We start from the raw sequence: 13,869 nt of genomic DNA on the forward strand, positions 1-13,869 counted from the left end.
ATATTTGCTGGAGATGACCTATCAGTTACAAGCAGATTATATTACAGCCAAGTCCTACGTAATATTAGATAATGGAGTCATTATGCTCCGTTCATAGCGGCTCGTACAAACGAAGCATTTTCACTTGGCAGTCATCAATAGATGCCTGGATTATTTCTCCGCAAAAATTTGTGAAAACAAATCTGGAGAATGACTACCTTCTAAGCAGAAGATCCTGAAGAAGACACTTACCTCCAGCCTGGACTGCTCCTTACTCTTCTGAAATATAGAAAGTTCTTTCTGCAGCTCCCCGAGATGAATGGATTGGTAGACCAAAGCAATTAGGCAAAGGAGAACCCCCAACCAAGACCCTGTCCCACCCCACAATCCCCGCACCAAGGTTGGAACTGCGTTGACCGTCATGGGGTGAGACATGACGTTCTTGGCAATCAAGTGGACAAATTCTCGATAGTAGGAAGGTATTGAGAAGGCAAAGTTAGCTCATGACCTGGAAATTATTGGATTAATCCATCAAAAAAACAAACAAAATCCCGGTAAAATTGGTGGTGTAGAATGTTCTCCGAAGACGAGTAGGAATGAGACACCCAAGGTTTGTGCCGGAAACCATGAAAGAAGAGAAACAAAACTGAGCCGAAAGAGTGAAAGTCAGTTAACGAGCAATGAAACTGAAACTGTCTGGCACAAAAAAAAAAATGGGATTACCCGAAATGATAAAATGTAGAGAGGGGAGAAAGTGAAATGTTCTCGAAAGAGTCAGAGGAAGAGCGATATATGGTGCAATGCTACAGACTCAAGATGCTGAGGAGACCTGACAAGTCCAACACCGGGCTCTGGGAATGGACAGAAGACCTCCCAATCGCCTCCCCACGGGGAGTTTCCGATTGTCTCTCATTAAAGCGATATGGTCGCGTTCCTCGTCCTTTCACCTCCATCAATCCACTATATCCAAGGAGCGCAAGGAGTTAAATGACTCACCAGGAAAATCCGAATATGCAAAGCAGGTAATTTTTTTTTTCCCCGAGAAAGGCAAAGCTCTGCCGAAGGCGATCGCTCCTGCCAAAAAATATGGTCATAAGATTTAGGTAATGCAAGGATTAAGTGTTGTGGACGCAAGGTGTGACGTCCATTCAGCGAAGTGCCAGCTCCGAGGACGAGACACGAGCGAGGCACCAAGAGAAGTAAGTGATGTTCCTACTTTATCGTGTTATGCATCCTTTCCATCTTCTTTATTACACTGTTATACTTTATCATTATATATACTTTTCACTCTATCTTTATGATATTTTTATTATCTGTTTTTATTTTTTTTTACTTTATTTTTACACTGCAGAACATTAATTTTATATTTTTTATCATATTTGTAGTTTATCGTTACTTTTTTTTACTATATAAAACATATTTTAAATTTGTTTTTATTATATTTTTATTTGTTGTATATTTTATTTATTTTTACTATATTTTTATTTACTGTATTCTGTAGATATATAATTTTTAATGTACAGGGTGGGCCATTTATATGGATACACCTAAATAAAATGGGAATGGTTGGTGATATCAACTTCCTGTTTGTGGCACATTAGTATATGGGATGGGGGAAACTTTTCAAGAAGGGTGGTGACCATGGCGGCCATTTTGAAGTCGGCTATTTTGGATTCAACTTTATTTTTTCCGATGCAAATAGGGTCATGTGACACATCAAACTTATTGAGGATTTCACAAGAAAAACAATGGTGTGCTTGGTTTTAACGTAACTTTATTCTTTCATGAGTTATGGGCAGCATTTTGAACACATTTTATCAGTGGTCATAAACTTGTAAATAACTCATGAAAGAAGAAAGTTACGTTAAAACCAAGCACAGCATTGTTTCTTTTGTGAAATTCTCAATAAGTTTGATGTGTCACATGACCCTATTCCCATTGGAAAAATTAAAGTTGGATCCAAAATGGCTGACTTCAAAATGGCCCCTATGGTCACCACCCATCTTGAAAAGTTTCCCCCTCCCACATACTAATGTGCCACAAACAGGAACTTGATATCACCAACCATTCCCATTTTATTTAGGTGTATCCATATGAATGGCCCATCCTGTATTATGTAGGTATTTTATTTACTGTGTTTTACAGTTTTTTTAGAAAAATATTTAGAATTGAGAGTCCTCAGTGGTTGATACCTTTTAATGGCTAACTGAAAAGATGGTAACAAATTGCAAGCTTTCGAGACCACACAGGTCTCTTCATCAGGCAAAGACTAAAAGAAATTCTGAAGAATCACATATTTATGCACAACATGGCATAGAAAAAAAAAGGAAAAACCATGGATAAGACAGGTGACATGAAGCAGAATTACCATGGGTGATAAACAGTTATGTCCATAAATATTGGGCCAGTTCTTAGATGTTGTAATGAGGGGCAAGTTCCTTAGTTGATGTAAAAAGACGTAAATCCGTGCGACACATTCATTCCTGCATTAACAGGAGACTGGCACAGCAATGGGAAGTAAAATGGCCCCACAGTATGCAAATCTTTTCATGGCCAAGCTTGGAAGCGACTTTTTGTCCTCATGTCCCATCAGGCCTCTGGCGTACTACCGCTACATTGATGACATTTTAATCATCTGGACGGAGTCTGAGCCGCAGCTAAAGACGTTCCATGAACAGTTTAATCAATTTCATCCTACCATCAACTTGACACTCAACTACTCCGGCACTGAAATTAACTTTTTGGACACCATCATTAAGCTGCAGAACAATAAAATAGAGACATCCCTGTATCAGAAGCCAATCGACCGCCCAACATACCTTAAATGGGACAGTTTCCATCCAAAACACATAAAAAACTCCACTGTCTACAGCCAAGCCATCAGATACAATCGCATATGTTCCAACCCAATGGATAGCGATGAACACCTGGGTCGCCTCAGAAATACCTTTTTGAATCAGGGCTACCATCCAAGAACAATTGAAAATCAGATCACAAGAGCCACCAGAATATCAAGGAATCACCTCCTACATTACAAAGCTAAAGAAGAAAATAACCCGGTACCTCTAGTAGTTACCTACAATCCAAATCTGGAGGCGCTAAGTGGAGCTACATGGAAATTACAACCTTTACTGCAAAAAGATGCCTGATTACAATCCATTTTTCCAGACCCCCCCACTGCTGTGTTTTAGGCAGCCCCCAAATCTAAGAAGCTCCTTGTCCTCTCCCACAGCTGCAGGAACCTTTCCTTGCAATCAGAAAAAATGTAAAACCTGTCCATTTATAATGACCACGGACAAGATAAAGATCCCCAATTCACATCAGGACTACAAGATCCCAGATACTTTCAGCTGCGTCACTTCTAATGTGGTGTACCTAATTATTTGTACTAAATGTCCAACTGGGGGTCTGTATGTGGGGGAGACAGGGCAAAAGCTTAGAACAAGAATGAATTCTCACCGCCATACAATAAGAGAAAAAAGAATGGATCTACCTGTGGCAATACATTTCTGTCTCCCAAATCATAACATTATGGACATGAAATTACTTGTGTTAAAAGGTAACTTCAAATCTCAGAGAGACAGAAGAGTCTGGGAATATAAACTGATGACGACCTTTGACACTCTCAGTGCAGGAATGAATGTGTCGCATGGATTTACGTCTTTTTACATCAACTAAGGAACTTGCCCCTCAGACTATGAGGAGTCATCACATCAGAGACCCTAATCACAGGACAATAAAACAATCCTTATCTAAGAACTGGTCCAATATTTATGAACATAACTGTTTATCACTCATGGTAATTCTGCTTCATGTCATCTGTCTTATCCATGGTTTTTCCTTTTTTTTTTCTGTGCTATGTTGTGCATAAATATGTGATTCTTCAGAATTTCTTTTAGTCTTTGCCTGATGAAGAGACCTGTGAAGTCTCGAAAGCTTGCAATTTGTTACCATCTTTTCAGTTAGCCATTAAAAGGTATCAACCACTGAGGACTCTCAATTCTAAATATTTTTCTATTTTTCTATCTACTGGCTAACACGGTACCAAGATACATATCTTTACAGTTTTTTTTAGACATTTTACATTTTTATTTACTGTATTATGTAGATATTTTATAGATTATACATTTGTATTCACTGTGTTATGTAGATATTTTATATATTATATTTTTATTTACAGTACTTTGAAGATATTTTATAGATTTTATATTTTATTCACTGTATTGTGTAGATATTTTATAGATTTTATATTTTATTCACTGTATTGTGTAGATATTTTATAGATTTTATATTTTCAGTGTATTTTGAAGATATTTTATATTTTTATTTACTGTATTACTTTGTTATATATATTTATATATTTATAATACTTCAATAATTCCCAACCAAAGCCGAGGAAAATTATCTTTCTGCTGTGATTTATACACGAGGGTTCTCCGCAGCGCACACCCCTAGATGATGTCCATAAGGCACAGGGTGAATCTCGGTGTGTTCTTCAAAATGCACAACCGTTATAAAGTGGGATGCAATTTTTGCCAAGTTTGGAAATTGTTGGCAAATTGTAAATGTGAATTCCTGAACCAGTGGGATCTTTCTTGCAGGTTAAGAAGACTGGTTATCCTACAAGGCAATGCAAAATTGTAGTGGACTTTGATGGCTGATTTAATATTGCACTCTGTACCTTTAAATAATCAATAGTAATAAATTTGAAGTTGTGTTGGACAATGCACCTATGAGAAAACTGCTGTATTCACTATCAGAAACCTTGTAAGGTACGTGATGTGGAGCATGTAATTATAGTGTAATAACCTTATAATCCAACTACCCAAATTGCATCACTGATCCTGAATTACCTCCTGTAGATCTTTTTGTCACGATTCACACCGTGACCGTCACCCCCACGTCACGGGTCGGGGTGACTTTAGGCCAACAGACGGCTATCACGTGCAGGGGGGCTTATCTTAGTTATCCCTCCACTCCACAATGTGATAAAAAAACACACACAACTGCACGAACTGCAGGGATTTATGTATATGCCACTTACAGTTCCACTTGAAACTTGCAGCTCTCTGGTGCCCCCCTTTACTCTCAGGTCAGATTAGGTACTGCACCTAGGGTAATTAGTTGCCAGAAAGGCTGCCTGCTATGTACTGGCTATTGGGCACGCTGCAGCGACGCGATTAACTACTCCCACTCGGGCAGGAACAATAATTATCAACGCTGCAGTCGCTACAACGACACCCAAAGGCCCGCACACAGTATGCCGCCACCAGCTTCGTTTAAACGGGTCCGAAGCTACCCCAAAACAGTAGCGTAATTCCCTTCAGAAGACTTAGGGTACGTTTTAGAGCAGGAAGAACGAATCTAGTATTAAATATTATACTCCGTCAAAGGTTTCAGGCAGTGTTTATAAACAGTTATATAAAGATGTTACAATATGAGACAATTGAAAATATGTACAGAGGTAATTATAAAAATAACAGGGGTTAAATGAGAAATAACACTTACATGTGTTCAGAGCATTGCAGGCAACCAGGCTAGGTCCATATGTCCCAATGCATTAGGACTGGCAGTCAGGGCTTCCCAGGTAAAAACTCAGACTCACTCTGAGGGCTGGGCAAAGTGGAGTCACTTAAATAACCACAGCCTGTGACATCACCAACAGGGCTGGTTTACTCAGACCCTCCTCTATCTTCAGCCTTCTAGTTTTCTCCAACAATTCTTATAATTTGTGTATTTTCGGTCCAGAACATGTCAGAATCATAACACACCCAGCATTCCCCTTATTTTAACATTGGCGTTCTAAGGACACCAAATTTGAGCTGGATGCGATGCATTGTTCCAGAGAAATCCATACTCTGTCCCTGTTGGAACTAGAAGCCCGCGTTTACCGTGATGGATAGATGCGCTGATGGACTTTAGCAATATGTATTTAAAGGGACTCTGTCACCTGAATTTGGAGGGAACAATCTTCAGCCATAGGGGCGGGGTTTTCGGGTGTTTGATTCACCCTTTCCTTACCCGCCAGCTGCATGCTGGCTGCAACATTGGATTGAAGTTCATTCTCTGTCCTCCGTAGTACAAGCCTGCACAAGGCAATCTTGCCTTGCGCAGGCGTGTACTATGGAGGACAGAGAATGAACTTCAATCCAATATTGCAGCCAGCATGCAGCCGGCGGGTAAGGAAAGGGTGAATCAAACACCCAACAACCCCGCCCCTATGGCTGAAGATTGTTCCCTCCAAATTCAGGTGACAGAGTCCCTTTAATATTCTCTTAGCCCAAGTCATTGGCCCAATATCTTATCATATTAGAACAAAGACCCTCATGGATTTTGGACAACTTCTATACCAGTTTCTGCTAGTGCAATTGGGAGGGGGACGAGTAACTTTCTTCGAGCCTGGAATTTATGGACAGGGCAATAAGACCCCCTTATACACATAGATTCAGAAACACAGAGGGAAGGGAGGGCTGTTTAGCCCGCAGCATGAGTTTGACAGGCAAACTCCAAAATCATATTATATTTCATACAATCTCGTGACAGCCAACTGATAGTTCAACCAGAAGAGCTCAAGCCCCTCCGGCCAAACAAAGCTGACATCATACTCAGGTGTGGAATAGGGATGTATCAAGGCATAGATGTCAATCACCCTGAAGCCCATCCTCAGCAGGAGCTCCTCAACTTTAGACCTTGGAGGACACGCATCACGACCACAACCCTCTGCGCTGGCTAAACGCCATGTGTGGATCCAACGGCAGGTTGCTGTGCTGGAGCCTTGCCCTTTAGCAATTTGACTTCACCATTAAACACAAAGTGGGCAGGGAGCATGGGAATGCAGATGGACTGTCCCACCAGGGTTAACCTACTGATGTGCGCATGGAGGCATACCATGGGGTTCTACCTCCCTAGCGCACACCAAAATGGGGAGGTGTCACGATAGGGTATGAAATATCATACAAATAGTTTCTCTTGTTAGCAGGCTGCCGGCTAAAAAGCCCCCCTTCCCTTTCACTCAGCCAAGAGCTGCCGTGTCAATGTACTGGGGGGAGTTTTATGGCCGAAAGGTATTTACGACTAGGCTCAAATCTTCCTCTAGCCGAGAACTGTTTAGAAGTGTCTAGAAGTTTCCAGAAATCCATGGAAGTTCTTTGTTCTGTTTTTGTAAGATATTATGCAAACCGTTTACGTTAAGAACACGAAAATATATATTCTTACTCTCCCTCGGTGGATCTGCCCATCCCTCTAAACACGGGCTTCTAACTCCATCTGGTAAAGAAGTAGGGATTTCTCTGTAAATATGTATCCCAGATAGGACATATTTGATCTCATTAGAATGCCCACGTTAATCCGAGATGAATGCTGGGTTTGTTATGACTATGACATGTTTTGTAGCGAAGTTATAGAAAGTAGATAAAATAGTTTAAAGTTTAGTTAGACTGAAGAGGTAGGAGGAACGAGGTGATCCAACCCCTTTCTGAGATGTCACAGGCTGAAGCTATAACTGTCTGCCAAGATCCCCAGCTCAGTCTTCTTCTTCTTGTCTTCTCGTGGAGAGCCCTGAGCACGTCCAATGAACTGGGACGTATGGTTGCCTGCAATGCAATGAACTGAGAACATGTGAGTGTTATCTTTTCTCCTTTAATCCCCTTTATGTTATAATTACCTTGTACATATTTGCAATTGTCTCATTTGTAACATCTTTTTATATAAACACTGCCTGAAACTTTTGATGGGGTATATCATTTAATATTAGTTCGTTCTCGTGTTCTAAACCGTACCCTAAGTCTCCTGAAGGGAAATACGCTACTGTTGTTTTTGGGTTAGCTTCGGACCCGTTTAATCGAAGCTGGTGGCAGCGAGAGTGTGCAGGCTTTTGGAGTAATGTTGTAGCGACTGCGGCGTTGATAATTATTGTCCCTGTCTGAGTGGGAGTAGTTTATCGCATCGCTGCAGCGTGCCCAATAGCCAGTACATAGCAGGCAGCCTTTCTGGTGACTAATTACCCCAGGTGCAGTACCACATCTGACCTGAGAGTAAGGGGGGTGCCAGAGAGCTGCAAGTGTTAAGTGGAACTGTAAGCGGGATATACATAAATCCCTGCAGTTCGTGGTATATTGCAGAGCAGTGGGATACCTAGAATAAGCCCCTGCTGTAAACTAAGAGGTCAATAGCCTTGTGTGTGTTTTTTTCATCACATTGTGAAGTGGAGGGATAACTAAGATAAGCCCCCCTATACATGTGATAGCCGTCTGTTGGCCCAAAGTCACCCCGATCCGTGACGTAGGGGTGACGGTCACGGTGGGGATTCCTGACAAATTGGTGGCAGCGGTCAGGGAATCCTGACAAATTGGTGGCAAGGCAGTGGGATATTAGAGCATTAGTGATTTGGTTTGAGCAATCATTCCTCTCACTAAAAACTTGCAAAGTTCTTGCGAGGACTCTGCGCAAATAAGTTTGGAGAATGAACTCAGTGTTTTATTAGTCTTGAGACAATTGTGTACTGGTAATTATCCCCTCCCTTTCTCTTCGTTTTTCTATCCTATCTTTTATTTGGCAACCATGGCTGGGAAAGGAGAAGCCTGGTACGCACAGCAGAAGAGGGACACTCTGGCTGGGATATGCATGTACCATGGCCTGAACTCCCAGGGAAAGACCAAGATTCAAATGGTGCAATTTGAAGCAGACCAAGCCAGGTCACAGAGCCCAGAGGCCGCAGAAGCCAGCACAAGTGAACATGCTGCTGCAGCAGAGGTCCAACCACTGAATATGGGCTCTACTGGCAACCAGGGGGCGCAGACCTCCTCCTGCAGCTGGCTCTGCATCAAGGCTCCGCAGATGACCTAGAGAGATGTCTGCAGCTGATCCAGCAATACCAGCGAGCCGAGCGGGAGGCTGAGAGAGCCGAGCACCAAGCCCAGCGAGCACATGAACTGGAGATGCTCCGGCAGGGGGGGATGCCCTCCACCGCCCAGAGACGTGAGCCCAGCAGCGCTCAGATACCTAAGCCCCGGCCCAATCACTTTCCTGTTATGGAGAAGGACGGAGACTTGGACACTTTTCTGCGGGCCTTTGAGAAAGCCTGCAGACAGTACCGGCTGCCTACAGATGAATGGGCACGATACCTGACACCAGGGCTGAGAGGCAAAGCTCTGGAGGTGTTTGCTGCCCTCCCTCAAGAACAAGATGGAGACTATGAGGCCATCAAGCAGGCCCTGATAGCAAAGTACCAGCTTACACCTGAGGTGTACCGTAGAAAGTTCCGGACCCTCCAACGTGGCCCACACGACAGTTACAGTGATGTGGTGCATGGACTGGGGACCCACTTTGACCAGTGGACCCAAGGACTGTCAGTGACCACCTTTGCACAGCTGCGAGACCTGATGATCAAAGACCAGTTCTTTCATCTTTGCCCAGCTGAGGTGCGACAGTTCGTGATGGACAGAGAACCCAAAGACGTGACGAAAGCCACGCAGATTGCCGATGCCTATGAGGCCAACCGTAGATCGGAAGCGCGGAAGCCAGTCACCACCAGCTGGAGAGGGGGTAAGCCTGCAACCAACGCCAGTACTCCTGCCAGCCAACACACCAGAGGTCCTGGCCCTGTGGCCAACAACACCAGACCTACCACCGACCCTCGCCTGTGTTTCCACTGCAATCGACCTGGTCATATCAGTACCTACTGTCCAGCCAAGCAGAAGAACCCCTCATCCAAGGCCCCAGGGCCTAATGCAGCAGTTCTTTTGGTGGGTGGTGTGGTTGGGAGGGTGTGTGACAACGTACAGCACGTCACGGTGGGAGGCCATGTTGCTACAGGCCTCAAGGACACCGGGGCTGAACGAACCCTCATCCGACCCGAACTGCCGGCCCCTGAAGAAATCATTCTGGGGAAAACCTTAACTGTCACGGGGATTGGGGGCATCAGCTGTCCCTTACCGATGGCCCGGGTTTATATTGATTGGGGTGCTGGGAGCGGGGTGAAGGAAGTGGGGCTGTCTGATAATTTGCCCACTGATGTTTTTTTGGAGACTGATTTGGGGAGGATGGTTGCATACTACGTTCCTGACACCCCTCCCCAATCTGCTAATAAGGGTAACGTTAACCCTGATGATGATGATGATGATGGGAAATCGCATGTGTTACCTGACCATGCCTTATCTTGTAATCATCTAATAACCATTTTTTCCCTAGGATTGATGGTGAAAATGTTGTACCTGTGCCAACTGAACCTGATAATGATTTTTCTGTGAAGGTTAATGTGTCCATAGGTACAGGCGTGCCCAGCCACATCGCTCTGCGGAGTGAGACGGCTGAGGAACCCCTAACAGGGGCAAGTGTCGGTGCTACAGGAAATGGGGAGATGCATGGGAACCGTGAGAAAGGTGATGCCATGAAAGTGACCAGTGCCACCGAGGAAGGTAACTGGCCCATAAGTAGCACTGCCCCTGGAGTGTTGGGGGTGGATGGGGAGGTAGAGCCCATAGCAGCGCCGGCTGATGGGTCTGTAGAAATCCCCGGGGAGACAGCCTACGTAGCTGCTGTCACCCGCAGTCAGAGTGCCCGGAACGCAGATGCCTGTCGGCCTTCCGGACCCTCCTCAGTCACCAGTGTGACTGAACCAGAGGTGGACACAGAGCAGGTCCAAGAGGGTTCCCGTGGGGAATGGACCCTGACATCGCTTCTGGCTTCCCCTAGCCAGGAGTTTCAGGCCGCTCTGCACACAGATGCAAGCCTAGAGAGTTTGAGACAACTCGCCGGGACGCACTTCTACGAGACTGATAAGGAGAAGGTGTTCTGGGAACGAGGAAGGTTGTACCGGGAGACAGTACCCGGAGAATCACAAAAGGAGTGGTTGAGGGAAAGACAGCTGGTCGTCCCGCAGCAATTCCGGGGTGAGTTGTTGCGGATTGCCCATGAGATCCCGCTAGCTGGACACTTTGGGATCAGCAAAACTAAGGCCCGGCTGTCTCAACACTTCTATTGGCCTAAGATGGGGACAGATGTGTCAAACTACTGCCGCTCCTGTATCACTTGTCAAAGAGTGGGGAAGGCGGGGCCTGCTCTTAAGGCTCCCCTGATTCCTTTAGCAGTGATAGAGGAGCCTTTCCAGAGGATCGCGGTGGACATTGTGGGCCCGCTGGCCGTCCCCAGCAGCTCTGGAAAGCGATATATCCTTACTGTGGTAGACTACGCTACCCGGTACCCAGAGGCAGTAGCTCTGTCGTCAACTAGGGCAGATAAGGTGGCGGATGCCCTGTTGGCCATCTTTTCACGTGTCGGATTTCCGAGGGAAATGCTTACTGATCAAGGGACCCAATTTATGTCTCGCCTAATGCAGGCTCTCTGTAAGAGAATGCAGGTGAAGCACCTGGTATGGAGTGCGTATCACCCACAGACCAATGGCTTGTGTGAACGCTTCAATGGTACCCTCAAACAGATGTTACGCATGCTGGTTGAGACTCAAGGGCGCGACTGGGAGCGGTACCTCCCACACCTGCTGTTCGCTTACCGAGAGGTTCCGCAGACCTCGACGGGGTTCTCTCCCTTCGAGCTCCTGTATGGCAGGCGAGTCCGGGGACCCCTTGGGTTGGTAAGAGAATCCTGGGAAGAGGAGCCGAACCCTTCTGAAGTGTCCATAGTGGAGTATGTCATGCGCTTCCGTGACAAGATGCAGACCTTGACGCAGTTGGTGCATGACAACATGACGCAGGCTCAGGCTGACCAGAAGCACTGGTACGACCAGAACGCCCGAGAGCGGACCTACCACGTGGGTCAAAAGGTGTGGGTGCTGGTCCCCGTACCAACGGATAAGCTTCAGGCAGCCTGGGAGGGCCCGTACGTCGTCCACCAACAGCTCAACCCGGTCACCTACGTGGTCACGCTTGACCACGCTTGGGGTAGGCGAAAGGCCTTTCACGTCAACATGATGAAGGCTCATTTCGAACATGAACCTTTCGTCCTACCGGTCTGCAGCGTGCCCGAAGACGGGGAGGAAGACACCCTCCTGGACATGCTGGCCCAAGCCAAGGCCAATGGGTCCATCGAGGACGTGGAGGTAAGCGCCTCGTTAACTGAACCCTAGCGGTTGCAGTTGCAAACCACACTTGAACCCTTCCGGGTCGTGTTCTCCAACCGACCTGATAGGACTCAGTTAGCAGTCCACGAGGTGGACACCGGGAATCACGCCCCACTACAGCGAACACCCTATCGAATCTCTAACCAGGTGCAGCAGATTATGCGCCAAGAGATCGATGAGATGTTACAGCTGGGGGTGATTCGATGGTCAAAGAGCGCGTGGGCCTCACCTGTAGTTCTCGTGCCAAAGAGAGACCAGACCACCCGGTTCTGCGTGGACTATAGGGGGCTCAACGCCATCACAGCCTCTGTCGCGCACCCAATGCCGTGCATCGAGGAGCTGCTGGATAAGTTAGCTGGCGCAGATTACCTAACAATAATGGATCTGAGTAGAGGATACTGGCAGATTCCCCTGAGCCCCGAGGCGCAGGAGAAGTCTGCCTTTATCATGCCCTTCGGACTGTACGAGTCCACGGTCATGCCCTTCGGCATGAAGAATGCCCCTGCCACTTTCCAGCGGATGGTCAACCTCCTGCTTCAGGGACTGGAGAAGTACGCCGTGGCGTACTTGGATGACATTGCCATCTTCAGTTCTTCCTTGGAGGAACACCTGCAGCATCTCGAGGAGGTGCTCAGGCGAATTCACCAAGCAGGACTGACTATCAAGCCAGGAAAGTGCCAGATGGGCATGAGGGAGGTTCACTACCTGGGGCACCGGGTAGGCGGAAACACCCTAAAGCCAGAGCCTGAGAAAGTGGGCGCAATCGTGAACTGGCCCACTCCCGTGACCAAGAAACAGGTGATGTCCTTCCTGGGCACTGCAGGGTACTATAGGCGCTTCGTACAGCACTATAGTAGCCTGGCAAAATCTTTGACGGACCTCACCAGGAAGAAGCTACCCCACATCATCAACTGGACAGATGGCTGTGAGGGGGCCTTCCAGGTGTTGAAAACCGCACTGTACAACGCCCCTGTGTTGAAAGCAGTCGACAGCAGTCAACCGTTCTTGGTGCAGACCGACGCCAGCGAGTTTGGCCTTGGTGCTGTGCTCAGCCAAGTTGACTCGGAGGACCAAGAGCACCCCGTGTTATACCTTTGCCGAGGGAAGTGGCCTATTCCACCATCGTGAAGGAGTGCCTGGCCATAGTCTGGGCCCTGCAGTGCTTGCAGCCCTACTTGTACAGTCGCCCCTTCTCTGTGGTGACCGACCACAACCCTCTGCGCTGGCTAAACGCCATGTGTGGATCCAACGGCAGGTTGCTGTGCTGGAGCCTTGCCCTTTAGCAATTTGACTTCACCATTAAACACAAAGTGGGCAGGGAGCATGGGAATGCAGATGGACTGTCCCACCAGGGTTAACCTACTGATGTGCGCATGGAGGCATACCGTGGGGTTCTACCTCCCTAGCGCACACCAAAATGGGGAGGTGTCACGGTAGGGTATGAAATATCATACAAGTAGTTTCTCTTGTTAGCAGGCTGCCGGCTAAAAAGCCCCCCTTCCCTTTCACTCAGCCAAGAGCTGCCGTGTCAATGTACTGGGGGGAGTTTTATGGCCGAAAGGTATTTACGACTAGGCTCAAATCTTCCTCTAGCCGATAACTGTTTAGAAGTGTCTAGAAGTTTCCAGAAATCCATGGAAGTTCTTTGTTCTGTTTTTGTAAGATATTATGCAAACCGTTTACGTTAAGAACACGAAAATATATATTCTTACTCTCCCTCGGTGGATCTGCCCATCCCTCTAAACACGGGCTTCTAACTCCATCTGGTAAAGAAGTAGGGATTTCTCTGTAAATCTGTATCCCAGATAGGACATATT

General features: G+C 46.4%; 1 protein-coding gene across 1 annotated transcript in view; it reads right to left on the reverse strand.

Moving 5' to 3' along the window:
* Positions 1–13,869, reverse strand: part of LOC138674721 (uncharacterized) — a 95,042-nt gene that overhangs the window by 44,475 nt on the left and 36,698 nt on the right. The window contains exon 8 of the mRNA XM_069762538.1: positions 232–479. Within this exon, the coding sequence (XP_069618639.1) occupies positions 232–479 (248 nt within the window). The remainder of the gene's footprint in view (positions 1–231; positions 480–13,869) is intronic.

This window comes from Ranitomeya imitator, chromosome 4 (genome assembly GCF_032444005.1).
Source record: "Ranitomeya imitator isolate aRanImi1 chromosome 4, aRanImi1.pri, whole genome shotgun sequence".
NCBI classification, from domain to species: Eukaryota; Metazoa; Chordata; class Amphibia; order Anura; family Dendrobatidae; genus Ranitomeya; species Ranitomeya imitator.